This window comes from Chiloscyllium plagiosum, chromosome 19, assembly GCF_004010195.1.
Source record: "Chiloscyllium plagiosum isolate BGI_BamShark_2017 chromosome 19, ASM401019v2, whole genome shotgun sequence".
Classification (NCBI taxonomy): domain Eukaryota; kingdom Metazoa; phylum Chordata; class Chondrichthyes; order Orectolobiformes; family Hemiscylliidae; genus Chiloscyllium; species Chiloscyllium plagiosum.
The window spans coordinates 31,104,726-31,122,998 of NC_057728.1; the positions used below are offsets into that span (position 1 = coordinate 31,104,726).

Here is an 18,273-nt window from a genome sequence, read left to right on the forward strand (position 1 = left end):
TCTCCCCACCCCCACCCTCCTCCAGCTTATCTCTCCACGCTTCAGGCTCTCTGCCTTTATTCCTGAAGAAGGGCTTTTGCCCAAAACGTCGATTTTGCTGCTCGTCGGATGCTGCCTGAATTGCTGTGCTCTTCCAGCACCACTGATCCAGAATCTGTTTCCAGCATCTGCAGTCATGGTTTTTACCTTCATAAGACCATATTCAGTCAGCCATGATCTTGTTGCTTGGTGAACTAAGTATGAGGGCTGAATCTCCTATTGCTGCTTCTATATTCTTATTAAATTGCCTAATTACTGAAACAGCATTGAATTTCAAATATTTGTCTTGCTGCTGTGTTTGTCATATGAGCAGTGCCTTTTGGAATATGAGGACAAAACATTCATGGTGGCAAATGAATGGGAGAGCTTTCTGCAATCTTATCCTTTTATGTTAATCCAGCATTTGCTTAAGTTCTGACAGACAAATTATTATATATCTTCAAATGTTTTTCTCTAAAAAGATAAAATTTGCGAGAATAGATGCTGCTCAACAATGTTCCCCTTACTTTTTGCTGTCCATGTACGGAATGAATTTTATTACATGTTACATTGCGTTGAAATTGGAACGTGTGTGGCACCAGTAGAAATGAGCAAATGCTATATAATGGCCCATACCTTCTGGTCTCCTGATAGTTGGAAACTGGATTCACCCTGAAAGATGCGCATTGTGACATCTATGCATGGTGGAACCTCTGAGGTTTAAATGCACTGAATGCAAGATAGTTGCTTGGGAAGTTTAAACTCACAAAGGACAAGTACTTGGCATCTGCACCTTCTGAGAATGTCCAGGCTATAAGTTAGAGTTGGAGACTTTTGGTGGGTTTAAATCTACTTAGCTTTATGGTTAGCCAGAAAACATCAGGGGGATTAAAACCTGCTCTAACTCCTGGTGAACTATTAAGTGACTATCCACCACCTCTCTGCCTAAACTATCACACTGATAGCTCTCTGACACTGGACTGTTGTTACCTCTGTCCCATCTGTACACCCATCTGTATCTGCTAACCCACATGTCAACCTTCCCATGTGGCATCCTTGATCTCCACCCTCCATGCCTCCTGCCACCCATTTGCTACTCTTCCCAACTACCACCCTATCCTCCACCCATCCATCTGCCACCTACCCATTCACCTGACACCTTGCCCATTCAACTAGCACCATACTTGTGCACCTGGCACCTTAATCCCTAAACCACCCTATTGCCACTCCCACTCATCTTACACGCTTACCTTCCCTCACCATGTTGAATTGTGGCTTTGGGATTTTTAAACATTTCCTTACAGGAATAGGCTGCTACTACAGTCTGGTGGATGGGGTTGGCATAGTGATAATATCATTGCACTTGCAATCCAGAGCTACATGGAACATAGGTCTGAGTCTCACCAAGGCAGATGGTGAAATTTGAATTCAGTAAAATTTAGGATTAAAAGCAAGGTTAATCATGAACGTGAAACCATTGTTGACTGCTGTAATTACCTTTCCAGCTCATTAAAATATTTTAATAGAGGAAATGTATTATCTTTTTTGTGACTCCAAACCGAGAGGAATATGGTTGACTCTTAAATCACCAGCATTTAGAGACAATGTTATTGATAGGACAGACCCTTTAGAGGTGGTGGCTCACTGATATGCTCTCTCCCGCTCCCTCTCACTGACCCTTTCCCCCTTTCCCTCTCCCTCAAAATACTCTGTTCCATCACCAACCTGGTTGGAAAACCACAACCTGTGGGCCCATCAATCTGCCATCTGGAATGTGGAATGATGAACTTTCATGGATAATAAAACACAAAACGAACAAAGAAAATTACATCATAGTATCAGACCCTTCGGCCCTCCAAGCCTGCACTGATCCAGATCCTCTATCTAAACCTGCTGCCTATTTTCTAAAGATCTGTATTCCTTCGCTCCCTGACCATTCATGTATCTCTCCAGATACATCTTAAATGACGCTATCATTCCTACCTCAACCATCTCCGCTGGCAACGTGTTCCAGGCCCCCATAACTGACTGACTGCATAAAGAACTTTCCATGCATATCTCCCCTAAACCTTTCCCCTCTCACTTTGAACTCACGACCCATAGAAATTGAGTTCCGCAATCTGGGAAAAAGCTTCTTGCTATCCACCCTGACTGTACCTCTCATAATTCTGTAGACCCCAGTCGGGTGTCCCCTCAACCTCCGTCTTTTTAATGAAAATAATCCTAATCTATTCACCCTCTCTTCATAGCTAGCACCCTCCATACCTGACAACATCCTGGTGAACCTCCTCTGCACCCTCTCCAAAGCATCTATATCCTTTTGCTAACGTGGCAACCAGAACTGTATGCAGTATTCCAAATGTAGCCATACTAAAGTCCTATATAACTGTAACATGACCTGCCAACTCTTGTACTCAATACCCCTCCAATGAAGGAAAGCATGCCGTATGCCGCCCTGACCACTTTACTGACCTGCATTGCCACCTTCAGGGAACAATGGACCTGAACTTCCAGATCTCTCTCTGTACGTCAACCTTCCCGAGGAATTTTCCATTTACTGTATAGTTCACTCTTCAATTGGATCTTCCAAGATGCATCACTTCGCATTTGCCCAGATTAAACTTCACCTGCCATTTCTCTGTCCATCTCTCCAATCTATTGATAATTTGTTGTATTGTCTTGCAGTCCCCTTCACTATCTGCTACTCCACCAAACTTGGTGTCATCTGCAAACTTGCTAATTAGGCAACCGATACCTTCCTCCAAATCACAAACAGTGGAACACCACTGTTCACAGGTCTCCATTTTGAGAAGCTCCCTTCCACTACTATTCTTTGTCTCTTGTTGCCCAACCCGTTCTCTATCCATCTAGCTAGAATACCCTGGACCCCATGCAACTTACCATAGGAACCTTAAGGTCCATGTATATGACATCCACATCCCTTTCCTCATCAATCAACTTTGTCACCTCCTCCAAAAAATTCTATTAGATTTGTAATGCCTGCACAAAACCATGCTGCCCATTACTGATATCCCTATTTGGAAAAAAATGGGCTAGATTCTATCCCTCAGTATCTTCTTCAGCACCTTCCCTACCAGTGACATCAGGCTCACTGGTCTGTAATTACCTGGAGTATCCTTCCAACCTTAAATAAGGCGATAACATTAGCAATTCTCCAGTCCTCTAGGACCTCACCCATGTTCAAGGATGCTACAAAGATATCTGTTAAAGCCCCAGCTATTTCCTCTCTCGCTTTCCTCAGTAACCTGGGATAGATCCTATCTGGATATGGAGACTTGTCTAACTTAATGCCTTTTTAGAATACCCAAAACGTCCTCCCTCCTTATGCCGACTTGACCAAGAATACTCAAAGATCCTCAAAATCCATCATTTCCCTCTCCTAGGTGAATACCAATGCAAAGTACTCTTTAAGAATCTCGCCCATTTTCTCTGACTCCACACGTATCTTTCCTCCTTTGTCCTTGAGTAGGCCAACTCTTTCTCTAGTTACCCTCTTGCTACTTATATATGAAAAAAAGGCTTTGGGGTTTTCATTAAAGTAGACATTGGGCCACTTCAAACTGATGCTGGAAGCCTAGTGATGGGAGATAAGGAAATAGCAGGAGAACTTATTAAGTACTTTGCATCAGTCTTCACAGTGGAAGACATGAGTAATATCCCAACAATTAAAGGGAGTCAGGGAGCTGAGTTGAGTATGGTTGCCATTACAAAGAGAAAGTGCTAGAAAAGCTAAAAGATCTTAAAATTGATAAAATCTCCTGGCCCCGATGGGATACACCCTAGAGTTCTGAGGGAGGTGGCTGAGGAAATAGCAGAGGCGTTGGTTGAGATCTTTCAAAAGTCACTCGAGTCAGGGAAAGTCCCGGATGATTGGAAGACCGCAGTTGTAACCCCCTTGTTCAAGAAAGGCTCAAGGCAAAAGATGGAAAATTATAGGCCAATTAGCCTAACCTCAGTTGTTGGTAAAATTCTAGAATCCATCATTAAGGATGAGGTTTCTAAATTCTTGGAAGAGCAGGGTCGGATTAGAACAAGTCAACATGGATTTAGTAAGGGGAGGTCATGCCTGACAAACCTGTTGGAATTCTTTGAAGAGGTGACAAATAGGGTAGACCAGGGAAACCCAGTGGCCAGAGTTCAATTCCCGCCTCAGGCGACTGACTGTGTGGAGTTTGCACATTCTCCCCATGTCTGCATGGGTTTTCTCCGGGTGCTCTGGTTTCCTCCCACAGTCCAAAGATATACGGGTCAGGCGAATTGGCCATGTTAAATTGCCCGTAGTTAGGTGCAGGGGTAAATGTAGGGGAATGGGTCTGGGTAAGTGCGCTTCAGCGGGTCGGTGTGGACTTGTTGGGCCGAAGGGCCTGTTTCCACACTATAAGTAATCATAGAAAGCATGGGAACTCAACCATCTGCAAATTTCCCTCCAAGCCATACACTCTCCTGATTTAGAAATATATCGGCATTCCTTCTGTATCAATGGATCAAAGTCCCAGATTTCCATTCCTAACAGCACAGTGGCTGCCCCTACTCATCAAGCACTGCAGCAGTTCAAGAGGCAGCTCACCAACATTTCCTCGAGGGAATTCAGGGTTGGACAACAAATGCTGCTCTATACAGTGACATTCACATCACATGAACGAATATATTTTAAAAAGTAGTTTACACATGCACTCGTGCTGTTATACCCATGGCTCATTTTTAACTTGTACTGTGCCCAAATTACATATGTTTGGTTCAAGGTATCATCATAGTACACATTATATCAAAGGTTTATTTCATTAAACCAACATTGTGGGCACAATGTGCATTTTAAATTTATGATACGTATCCGTGTATATGTTCAATGAATACAGATGAGTTTATTCTGCACATTGTTATTTTTGTAGTATTCACATCCAAGGCAGAGATTGATAAATTCTTGATGTCACAAGGAATTAAGGGCTACGGGGAGAATGCGGGTAAGTGGAGTTGAAATGCCCATCAGCCATGATTGAATGGCGGAGTGGACTCGATGGGCCGAATGGCCTTACTTCCGCTCCTATGTCTTATGGTCTAATGGTCTTAATCCTCTTTGCTAAAGATATCTCATGACCCTTTTAGCCCTCTTAATTCCTCATTTCAGATTTAGTCCTACATTCCCCGTATTCTCCCAAAGCTTTGTCTATCTTCAGTCACCTGGACCTTATGTACACATCCTTTATCCTCTAAGCTCGTCTCTCAATTTCACCTGTCGTCCATCGTTCCCTAACCTTGCCATTTCGATCCTTCATTTTCATGGGAACGTATCGCTCCTGAACTCTAATCAACCTCTCTTTAAAAGCCTCCCACATATCGAATATGGGTTTACCTTCAAACAGCAGCTCACAAAGTACATTCTCCAGCTCCTGCTGAATTTTGGTATAATTGGCCTTTCCCCAATTTAGCACTCTTCCTTTTGGACCACTCTTGTCTTTGTCCATGAGTAATCTAAAATTTATGGAATTGTGATCACTATTCCCAAAGTAATCCCCGACTGAAATATCAGCCACCTGGCCAGGCTCATTTCCCAACACCAGGTCCAGTATGGCCCCTTCCCGAGTTGGACTATTTACATACTGCTGTATAAAACTCTCCTGGGTGATCCTTACAAATTCTGCTCCATTTTAGACCTCTAACACTCAGTGAATCCCAATAAATGTTGAGAAAATTGTACGCACTGTTGCTCCTACATTTTTTTGTGATCTGTTTACATATTTGCAACTCTATCTCACGTTTGCTGTTGGGAGGCCTGTACTGCAGTGCCAACATTTATATGCACCCTTTCTATTTCTGAGCTCTGTCCATATTGCCTCACTGCTTGAGTCTTCCGTAGTGCCCTCCTTCAGCACTGCTGTGATATTTTCTTTGACCAGAAATGCAACTCCTCGACCCCTTTTACCTCCCACTGTATCCTGCCTGAAGCATCGATATCCTCTGTTGTCTAGCTGCCAATTATGCCCTTTTCTCTCAACCAAGTCTCAGTAACAGCAATAACACCAGGCTCCCAGGTACTAATCCAAGCCCTAAATTCATCTGCTCTACCTATTATACTTGCATTAAAACAACTGCACCTCAGACCACCAGTCCCTTTGTATTCATCTGCTCCCTGCGTTCTCTTCTCCTTAGTCACACTGACTTCATTATCTAGTTCCTTACAGGCTTTAGTTACTGCTTCTGTACTGTCCTGTAATCTCATTTGGTTCCCAACCACCTGCCACATTAGTTTAATCTGGGCCTCTAAGGACATTGGTTCCAGTCTGGCCCAGATGGAGATTGTCCCTCCTGCACCATCTCTCAAACCACACATTCATCCTGCCTATTCTTTCATTCCTACTGTGACTAGCGTGTGACACTGGGAGCAATCCTGAGATTACTATCTCTGAGGTCCTACTTTTTAACTTGGCTCCTAACTCCCTAAATTCTGCTTGTAGGACCTCATCCCATTTTTTAATCTATATCGTTTGTGCCTATATGCACCACGACAACTGGTTGTTCACCTTCGCCCTCGAATGTTCTGCAGCTGATCTGAGATATCTGTGACTCATGGACCTGGGAGGCAACGTGCCTTTGGGAGTCTCGTTTTCAACCACAGAACCGCCTATCTACTCCCCTTCCTATGACTATAGCCCTTCCACTCTTTATCCTGCTCTTCTGAACAGCAGAGCCAGCCACAGTGCCATGAACCTTGCTACTGCTGTCTTCCCCTGGTGAGCCATCTCCCCCAACAGTATCCAAAACTATATATCTGTTTTGGAGGGAGATGACTGCAGGGGACACCACTGCCTTCCTGCTCTTTCTCTGCCTTTTGTCACCCATTCCCTTTCTTCCTCAGCAATCCTAATCTGCGATGTGACTAATTCACTAAACGTGTTATCCACGACCCCCTCAGCATTGTGTATGCACCAAAGTGAGTCCATCTGCATCTCCAGAGTTGTCATGTGGTCTAACAAGAGTTGCAGCTGGACACATTTCCTGCATGTGAAGGAGCCAGGGACATCAGCTGCATCCCTGAGCTCCCACATTGAGCAAGAGGAGCATAACACTGGTCTGAGATCTCCTGCCATTTTTAACCTTAAATTTAACTTTAGTCTTAGCTTAAGTATATGAAAAAAAGATTTTACCAAATCACTCAATAAAACAATTTTTTAAAAAAAGGAAATAGAAAAACCTTACCTGATCACCTCACCACAGAGTCTCTTTTTTTTGTTCGAAGAGGAGGGCAGTTGGGAGACTCTACACATATAGTGTCTCTGGTTCAGCCGCTATCCAAGTAAAATTGTTTCACTCACCTTCTCAGCAGCCCGCTGGTCCTCGCTCTCACCTCTTGACAAATGGAGGTCAAAACGCCCAAGGTAAGTGTTTTTTTGAAAAAAGACAGTTATCCAGAATGAACAATGCCTTTGATGCCTATGAACTTAGGCTGTTCATTATTGAAGGTGGTGGTTACACTTCCTTCTGGTGAAGACTGCCTGAAAGCATCCCAGAATCCATGGAATTGGATTCGCTATCATGGATTAACTCCTCAGTTGATTCTCTGAGCTCCCTGTTGGCATCAACACTTCCCTCATAACACTCCATAACCTACCAAGAACCTACAAGCAATGGTCGTGTGTGTCTATGCTCCAATTCTTGATACTATAGATGATTCTAATGAAGGTTCCTATTGCACTCTGGGCATCGTACTGAAGAAAAGAAACCTAAGGAATTTAAAATTATTTTCTTTGTGGACTTCAATGCCAGGGTTGGAAAGGACTCCCAACTCTGGAAAGAAACCATTGGAAAGGAAAGACTTGGGAATTACAACTCCGGGATTCTTCTGCTTACCAAATGTACCAAATGTCAGCTGGTCATCATCAATTCACCGTTCTGCCCAAAAGACAAGTTCAAGACTTATGGATCGATCCATGATCGAAGCACTGGTGCATGATCAATTGATTCAATCCCAAGACCAAAATAATGTTTCTCATTGGTTTGGTAATGACCAGCGTAGACTACTACTGGACAGACCTCTGGCTCATCCACTCCTCAATGTCCATTATATGGTACCAGAAGCAGCTGAAAATAAAGAAACCGTTTTAAAAAAAAATTCAACGTTCAGTTTCTTCAAGAGCCAAACAGATGAGCAAACTTTCAACAATGTCTTCACCAAAATCTCAGTTCATTTTAATGAAGTGGAGGAAATGTGGAAAGAGCTGAAGGCAGTCATCATTATCATGTTGTGAAGAAACCATTGGCTATAAGACCAGGAAAACCAAGACTGGTTTGATGAGAATAACCACATAATCTAAGACCTCATTGACAGAAAGTAGGGCAAAGAGGAGAACTCATCAAACAGCAAAGATGGAATTATGAAGAAGAGTGAAGGAAATCAAGAACTAATAATGGACTGAGAAAGTTAAGGAGCTGGAACTCCTTGCCAGAAAGAAGACACCTGGAACATCTTCACTGCCACCAAGGCAATCTAAAGACCCAACACCATTCACTTCAAAGGAGAGATTGAGAAAACAAAAGCCTCCAATGGAGCAACAACTTCAAAGAATGCCTGCCATGATATAGTCATAGAATGTGTTTGAACGAAAACATGCATCTCAGGGATGCTACAATCACCTCCGTCGTCAAGAAGGGAGACAGAATGGACTGTGGGAACTACTGAGGAATCTTTCTATTCTCCAACCACATCCTTCCTGAAGATCAGTGTGGCTGCCGATTGAGCTGTGGATGCTAAGAACACGATTTTCACTGCTCAGCAACTACAAGAGAAATATCAGGAACAACAATCACTCTCCATAGCCTTCTTCAATTTGACCAAGGCTTTAGACTCATTCACTGGGGACATACTATGAAAGTTCCTGTCAAAAGCTGGATGTCCAGAGAATTGCCTTGCTATCGTCGTCGTCGTCCTCCTCCTCGTCCTCCTCGCCCTCCTCGCCCTCCTCCTCCTCGCCCTCCTCCTCCTCGCCCTCCTCCTCCTCGCCCTCCTCCTCCTCGCCCTCCTCGCCCTCCTCCTCCTCCTCCTCGCCCTCCTCCCTCGGGTCCTCAACAATGGTAACATCACACAAGTCCGTTCTATTCAATTGTTGGAATCGTAGAAAGACATAGCACCGACCTGGCTCGTGGACTTCCACTGTGCAGATGACAGTATCATCTCCGCTCTCTTGAAACAGAGGATCATCAATCCTTTGTGCAGCATAATGAAGACCCTGTCTTCATTGCAGCAGCTTGTGGTAGAGTCCACTAGGGAACAGGCAATCCTAGATTTAGTGTTGTGCAGTGAGGCAGACTTAACAAGGGAGCTTTAATGTGAAGAAATCCTTAGGAGGCAGTGATCATAATATGGTTGAGTTTACTCTGCAATTTGAGAGGGAGAAGATAGAATCAGAGATAACGGTATTTCAGCTGAAAAAAGGCAACTGTAGAGACACAGGGGAACTGCTGGACAGAATTGACTGGGAGAGGAGCCTAGCAGTAAAGACATTGGAACAGCAATGGCAGAATTTTCTGGGAGTAATTCAGAAAACACAGCAAAAATTCATCCCTAGGAGAAACAAGCATGGTACAGGGAGGATGAGATATCCCTGGCTTTCCTAGTCAGCCATGGCTAGCAGAAAAGCAAAAGAGAAACCATATAGTATGGCAAAGGGCAGTGGGAACCCAGAGGATTGGGAAGCTTACAAAGACCAACAGAAGGCAGCAAAAAAAGAAATAGTGAGAGATAATTAAATGAGGGTAACCTAACCAGTAATAAAAATAAACTTTTACCAGTCTTCCTTTATATTTATATATATATGGCAAAAGTGGACATTGGACCGCTGTAAAATTATGCTGGAGAGAGAGTAGTGGGGAACAAGGAAATGGCTCAGGAACTGAATTATTACTTCACGTCAGTCTTTACAGTGGAAGGCACAAGTAATATCCCAAACATTCAGGAGAGTGAGAGGGCAGAGCTGAGTATGGTGGCCATCACCAAGGAGAAGGGCTAGAAAAACTGGCTGAAGGTGGATAAATCACCTGGACTAGGTGGACTACAGCCCAAGTTCTAACTTAGATTGCCGAAGAGGCAGTGGAGGCATTAGTGGTGATCTTTAAGGAATCACTAGAGTTGGAAGGGTCACAGAGGACTGGAAAATTGCTAACGTGACACCCCTGCTTAACAAGGGAGTAAGGCAAAAGACAGAAAATTATAGGCCGATTAGCCTAACCTCAGTCGTGGGTAAGATTTGAGTCCACTGTGAAGGATGAGATTTCTGAATACTTGAAAGTGTATGAAAAAAAATAGAGCAAAGTCAAAATGGTTTCATCAAGGGGAGATCATGCTTGACAAATTACTAGAATTCTTTGAAGAAGTAACAAGCAGGTTAGACCAAGGAGAGGCAATCAATATTATTTACCTGGACTTCAAGAAGGCCTTTTGATAAGGTGCTGCACAGGAGGCTGCCTTGTAAGATAAGGGCCCATGGTGTTGGATGTAAAGTGCAAGCATGGGTAGAAGATTGGGTGTCTGGCAGAAAGCAAAGAGTGGAGATAAAAGGGTCTTTCTCAGGATGGTATTCGGTGACAAATGGTGTTCCGCAAGAATCAGTGTTGGGAACACAGTTTTCCACTTTATACATTAATGATCTAGATAAAGGAACTGAGGGCAAAGTTTGCAGATGATACAAAGATAGGTAAAGGGACAGATAGTATTGAGAAGGAGGGGAGGATGTAGAAGGATTGTGATAGGTTAGGAAAGTGGGCAAAGAAATGGCAGATAGAGCACACTGTGATCGGTGTGAGGTCATGCATGCACCTTGGTAGGGAGAATATAGGCATGCACTATTTTCTAAATGGGGAGAAAATTCAGAAGTCTGAAGTGTGTAGAGACTTAGGAGTTCTAGTCCAGGATTCTCTCAAGGTAAACTTGCATGTTGAGTCAGTAGTTAGGAAGGCAAACGCAGTGTTGTCATTTATTTTGAGAGGACTTGGATGTAAAAACAAGGATGTACTTCTGAGGTGCTCTAAGGCTCTGGTCAGACCACATTTGGAATATTGTGTGCAGTTTGGGCCTCTCAGTATCTCAGAAAGGATGTACTGGCCTTGGAGCGTGTTCAGAGGAGGTTCATGAGAATGGTCTCAGGAATGAAAAGCTTAACATATGAGGAATGTTTGAGGATTCTGGGTCTATTCTCAATGGATTTTAGAAGGATGAGGGGGGATCTAATTGAAACTTACAGAATACTGAATGGCCCAGACAATGGATGTTGGGAAGATGTTTACATTGATAGGACAGACCAGGACCTGAGAGCGTAGCCTTAGAGTAAAGGGAAGACCTTTTAGAACCGAGATAAGGAGAAACTTCTTTAGCCAGACAGTGATGAATCTACGGAATTCATTGCCACAGAAGGCTGTGGAGGCCAGGTCATTGAGTATATTTAAGATGGAGAGAGATGGGTTCTTGAGTATCAAGGGTTACATAGAGAAAGCGGGAGAATCGAGTTGAGAAGCTTATCAGCTATGATTTGAATGGCGGAGCTGACATGATAGGAGCAGAAATTAGGCCATTCAGTCTGTCTTATGGACTTTTGACCTTGATTAGTCGCAATCTCTTGAAGACTTGAATTCTTTAGCAACCTGTCTCTCCTGTTCCCTGGATGCTGCCTGACCTGCTGTGCTGTTCCAGCAATAAAGTTTCAACTTATGGACTTTTGACCTTGATTAGTCGCAATCTCTTGAAGACTTGAATTCTTTAGCAACCTGTCCCAGGGCAGTTTCTGGGCCATCCCTCCATTTGGATCAATCAAATTCTCCCAAGCGTGAAACATTTTTCCTACCTGGAGAGCCATGTTTCGTCTAAGGCGAATCGTCAATGCAGAGAGCCAACAGTACATACAAACTGAGTGCTGCCTTCGGATGCCTAAGGATGTGAGTCTTCGACCGTGACATTTGAGCTGATACCAAGATCAATGTGTTTAAGGCAGCCTTTCAACTTTTCTATGTGACTCTAAAATTTGGAGTATGTATAGATGCCATCTCAAGCCCCTTGTGGAATACCATCAACATTGTTTGGGAAGGATTCTCTCCATCACGTGGAAGGACAGACCTGAAGCAACACTGAGGTTGTGATCATCTGAAACTGACTCCACTGGGCTGAATACACATTTCAGATGAGTTCTGACTGCCAAAGCAAATCATCTTCATGCAGCTTAGGTAAGGTACTTGAACAAGTGATGGACAAAAGAAACGTTTCAAAAACTCTCTGAAGGCTTCCCTCAAAAAATGGAACATAGATGTCAACATATGGAACACCAGTGTTCATAAGAAACTTATCAAATGTGTGGTCGAAGATGTGGTTTTAAGGTCAGGCTCATCAGCCGTGCAAGGACCCCAGAACCCATGACTGGAGATGTAGAATTTCTTAGGTGGACAAATCATACATGTTAGCAAGTGATTGCCACCGCTAGTTGCTGATAAACAAGAGTCGAGGAATTCTAATAAGACTCTAGTTGTCAATAAGAAATCAGTCTATGGATTAGTGATTTGTTATTAATGACAAGGGCCTTTTGCTTGCCAACAAGCAATTGGTTGTCAGGTGTAACTAAACATCTTGGAATTGGAAATATCTACCAGTTCAGGACAGTCTCTCCGCTCTCTGTCAAAAATAATTTTAAAGCTAAAACAAACCAGTTGATTGTTCCTTTAGCAATTACTTTTAACTGACAAATCAGATGAACCAGCTACCTAATTCCTCTTGCAAGCCAGTGGAAGCACTTGGAAAATGAAAAGGCAGGAAGAAACTTTCAGATCAGCAAGAACCAACTCACCAGAAATTATGAATAAAGACAACCGAACTACCTTCCCAATTCTTCCCTCAATCCATATTTCTTTCTTTTCCTGGTCTGCAGATATGTTGGTGTGTAATTAGTAGCGTTACATGTTGATAATTTATAATTGTTTATCTGTAGCTAGTGTCAAATTACTTCTAATAAGTCAAATTCATGCTAAGTACAGAAACTTGGTCTGTGCTTCCTATAAACCTGGTTCTGAAAATCTGGTATATTGGAGAATTTTGTATCTTTTAAAATCTTTAATGTTTGTGACAACTCTGGGAAGAGCCAGACTTGATGACCAATGTGCTACCACAGTGAGTTGTGACATAATGTACAGACAAGTAGAGTAAGATTGAATTGAGAGAAAAAAAGATATAAAGAAAATGATAAACTTTATTTACTTTTTTAATTGTTTGAACCTTTTAAAACTTTAAGAAATCAGACTCCATGTTTTTTTTAATTAATTAACCTTTTTGGACACATGCGGCTAGTCGGGCATGGACTTCGACCTTTTGGCCCAGTGGTAGAGGCATTATGACTTCGCCAAGTCCTCCAGAACATTAGCCAGGGATTTTGGAATACTGATGAATTCCTGATGAAGGACTTTTGCCTGAAATGTCAATTTTTCTGCTGCTCGGATGCTGTCTGACTAGCTGTGCTTTTCCAGCACCACTCTAATCTTGACTCTGATCTCCAGCATCTGCGGTCCTCACTTTCACCTTCCGGAATACTTGTCCAGACTCACTACCATTACACTAACCTCAATCATGATTACAGAAATGAAATGACACACCATGCTGATAATAACTGGTTTACTATATCAGTGAGGTTGATTGGAAGCAATAAATCTTTTCAAAGGATACCTAGATTTGAAATGGCATCTTTTTGTGGCATTTGTACTTTGCATCTATCATACAACTACTGGAGATCACAACGCTCAGTGCGTTTAAATGGAGAATATGATCATGAAAGACGGTTTTTACAGGGCTAAAATATAGCCATGCGTGTTTAGTACAAACTTCTGAATTTTTTTTTGTTTGCCTATGTTTGCCTGAAGTTGCTGTGGCATTTGCACATAAAATAATAGTGAGCACCATTAACCTCATCGCTATCTTACCAGAATATTTTGGACAATTATTGATGATGACAAAACCAATGCGTAAATGTGTTTCTATTTGGCATAATATTACACAGCTGTTTGGCTCAGTGAAAATATGATAAAATCACATTAATGAAATTGCCATCTAAAAATAGTGATGGCATTTCTATGTAGCACATTTCTATGTAGTTTACTAAGGGTGGAAATAAAATGAAAGTTTCTTTTCAAAATGTACAACCTGCTTCAGTCTCAGTCAGGTGATCATCCAAACACTTCAAACATGAATACAAGGATTTCATTCAGTCTTGTGTGTTTGGTAAAGTCTAATCAGGATGAAGCAATATATCTATACATATGAGAAATAGCAATTGCATGTACAACAGAGCAAAGCTACGGATACTTCTGAGAGAATGAAAGCTTTGTCATTAGTCATAGAAGTAGACCATTTGGTCCATTCAATCTGCCCTGCCATTCAGTGAGATCACGGCTGATCTGATAATCTTCAACTCCACCTTCCTGCTTTTTCCATCATATATCCTTTCAATAATGTTTCAATAAGGTCACCTCTCATTCTGTTAAATTTCACTGTATAAAGGCCCAATGTATTCAACTTCTTCTCATCAGAAAATTCATCCATATTCAGGTTCAACCTAGTGAGCTTTCCCAGGACTGCCTCCTGTGCCAGTATATCTTAGACAAGTTGACCAAAACTGTTCATAACATTCTAGGTGTGATCTGATTAATCCCTTGTATAATTTAGCAAGACCTCCTTATTTTTATACTCTGCATTCTCTTTGAATTAAACGTCAACATTCCATGCTAACTTCTTGTGATTCATGCACAATTGCTGCTAAATCCTACTATGCGGCAACTTTCAATAGTTTTTCTCCATTTCAATAATAATCAGTTTTTCTTTCTTCCTGAGAAAGTGCATAACTTCTGATTTATCCACCTGCTAAGTTATTGTCCAATCAATTAACCTATCTATATCCTTCTGTACACTGTCATTCTCAATCCTTGTATTCCTCTCTATTTTTGTCATCTAAAACTTGATAGTGCATTCACTTCCCTCATCACAGATATTAATACATATTGTAAATAATTATGGCCGATTCTAGTAGTTGCAAGTTCTCACTCTGAAGATTCCCCCCTTTATCTCCACTCTGTCTTCTATTAGTTAGTCAGTCTTCTGAGTGTGCTACTATATCACTCCAACACCAGGGGCTCTTATATTATGAAGCCACCTTACGTGGAAAACCTTATCAAATGCCATTTTGAAGTCCAAATGTTTTACATATATTGATTCCCTTTTATTTTTCCTGCTTGTTACCTACTCAATAAGTTTTAATAAATTTCTTGAATTTTTTGTGTATTTCTACAAACTCTGCTAATTATTCCTTTATAAATATGATATTTTTTCAAAAGCAGATGTTGAGCTTAACTGATTTGTAATTATCTGTTTTCTTTTGTCTCCTTTTCTTTTTGATTATGATGTTACATTGCAGTTCTCCAATCCTTTGGGATTTTTCCCAAATTTAAGAATTGTTGGAAGATTGCTACCAGTGTATCCACTATCTCTCTAGCTACTTCCTTTACTATCCTAGAATACAATCCATTAGGTCCAACTGACTGACTGGCCTTTTAGCCCCATAAATTTTGCTAGTACATTGTTTCTTGTGATAGCTACCTCATTTATTTTCTTGCCACCTTTTGCCAGTTGATTTAAAATTTTTGAAATGTTATTAATGTCCTCTCTTATAAAGGCTGGTGCAATCTACTTAATGCCTCTGCCATTTCCTGGTCCCCCATTATTACTTCCTTAGCTTTTTAGGACCCTATATTAACTTTGGTCTCTTTCTACCTTATGTATATAAAAATCAGACAGCAAGAGCTAATTTATGTTACTTCATGTTTACTCTGTCTATTTTCTTCCTCTTCATTTTTGGTCATACTTTGCAATCTTTTAAAATTTTCCCAATCCTTTGGTTTCTCACTAATCTTTGCCACATTGAATATTTTTTCTTTCAACTTTTTTACTATCCTAAACTTATTTAATGAACAATGATCGGTTTATCCTCTTCCTAAAATCAATCTTCCTCATTGGGATTCCTCTTTGTGGTGGGTCTTTGAAATATTTTCCCTGTTGTGGTTGTTCTTCAATTGTCATTTCTGCTGTTAATTGCTGTTTGTTCACTTTTACAAGATGATATAAATCAAAGTTCATTGTCATGTCTTGTTTCATATTGAGACGTGTAGGTAGTTGAAAGATTTTCTAAATCCTAGAATTATAATGTTTGATTTTTTGTCTTTAGAATTTAATGGCTTCAGAGTATTGTCTGCCTACTTTTAAAGAATGAAAGCATCTGTTATGTACTTTTAAGCTGTTTTTGTTGTTAACTGTAAACCTTTTAAACGTAAAACTTGAACAATGAATAAGTTTCTAACTAATGGCATTATTTACACATTCGGCATAAAAGGAAGTTGACAAACTATAACTGAATACTGAACTCTGTAGTGATACCTTTTAGTCTCTATTACTGAAACTTCAACAATATATAATAATGTTTTTGCAGGGTAAACACAAACAAGAGCTGGAAGACTTGAGGAAAGCTGGTCATGATGCCTTAAGCATTATCATTGAAGAATTTAAGGTTAGTGTCCTAAAAAGTGAAACAGGCTTGAGGGGTTAAATGGTCTACACCAGTATCAATGTTAAACTGTGTTTCAGCAACTCAGAAGATATTGATTCACAAAACCTGAAAACAAAAGTGAATAATCTGGTGATTTTTGCAGTATTTATAGTAAACATAAAACTTACCCAAATGTTGTGTACTATTCAATTAAAGTTAATTGAAAAGAGTCAATTTTGCTTCATAAAAATAAATTTGAAAGAACACTTTTTATTGGCTTTTCAAATAATGTCATTTTGGATGTTGGCGTAGAATTATTGACTATTTTTGTCCGATCATGTCATGAACTTGCAAAAACATCTTCTCAGCTAAAGCAGGGGCTGCTAACTTTTAATCTTTCTGCAAACAAGTTTATTGAATAAAATAGTATTATTAAAAATTCCTATGTAGTTATGGCACTGGACTGAATTCATACACAATATGGAAGGAAAATGCATTTGAAGATATAAACATAATCAATTCATTCTTTGATCTTTGAAACAAAAAAACCATTGATTCTTTCAGTTACAAATGCAAAACTTTGTGGCAGCCTTTCTTGCTTCAGCCCTTAACCCAAACCAATGTTTTTGCTTTCAGAGGTGCTCCATCTAGTGGTTTGTCTAAAAATTTTACCTTCATTGCCCATTTTCAGCCAAGGGCCACTGGCCAGTTGTTGACTGTGAATGTTGCCTCCTACATAACTTTCAGTGTTTTAACTAAACATTTTTGGAAAACTGATTCACATCCATGAAAGCTTACTTTTGTCTTTGTTATCATATGTGTAGTGGTACTCCTGTTATCAGTTCTTTATCTGCTCATGTGTAAATCTTAAAACGAAGGATAGAAACAGTTCAATTAAGGGAAACAGCATTGCATTGTGTTTGAAAAAGAGGATCACTTTTTAAGATTTCCAGCACATTGATATCAAACTGTACCTTTAGTTTGTGTCTAGCTTTACCTCGCTTGGTGCAAATCTGCTTGAAAGTAAGTTTTAAACTGGTGACTTAGTTCACAACATAGGATAGAATAATTGTTGCTTTGTGGATCTATACAACATTTGGAACCTGACTATCTAGTAGCTATGGTTAATAGTTTGTATATTTTTGTTATTGTACAGGAAAATTACCTAGTGTAATTTGATAAGTCACAATCAACAAATCAGCTTTTGGCCACAATGAGTAAAAGTCTGGCATGAGATGATAAAATAGTTCATTAATTAAGGAATTAAAATTCTACTTCAGATGCTCTGTGATTTAAAACAAACATTCTGTGTGATGTAGGCAAATAACCTAGTTAATTGTATGCTTTTGTAAGTCATGCATATTTTAAAATTTCCATTCTGGGTAGAATGTTTTCAAAGGCAATCTGTCGTACTTTCAGAAAGATTCAGCACAGCTCAGTTCCTGGAGCAGGTTATTCTAAAAACTCCTCTGTGCTAATCCATCTGAATAAAGTTTTCCTCTCCCTTGAATGTAAAATATGATCTACAACATGACGCCACAATTGATAGTATTGCGTAACTGCTTTGCCATTTTGTATTTCTTGTTTAGAATCTTTCATATGTCCAGTTTACAAAAATAATGAGAGCCAAATGTTAGTCATTTTGGCAATGTTCCTTTGGTCGGGTTGCTCTCTCATTAGA

General features: G+C 40.6%; 1 protein-coding gene across 2 annotated transcripts in view; it reads left to right on the forward strand.

The window, feature by feature from the left end:
* The window catches only part of LOC122559657 (coiled-coil domain-containing protein 91-like), a 193,117-nt gene that overhangs the window by 48,905 nt on the left and 125,939 nt on the right, over window positions 1–18,273 (forward strand). For both annotated transcript variants that reach the window (XM_043709495.1, XM_043709496.1), the window contains exon 7: window positions 16,536–16,613. In XM_043709495.1, the coding sequence (XP_043565430.1) occupies window positions 16,536–16,613 (78 nt within the window). The remainder of the gene's footprint in view (window positions 1–16,535; window positions 16,614–18,273) is intronic.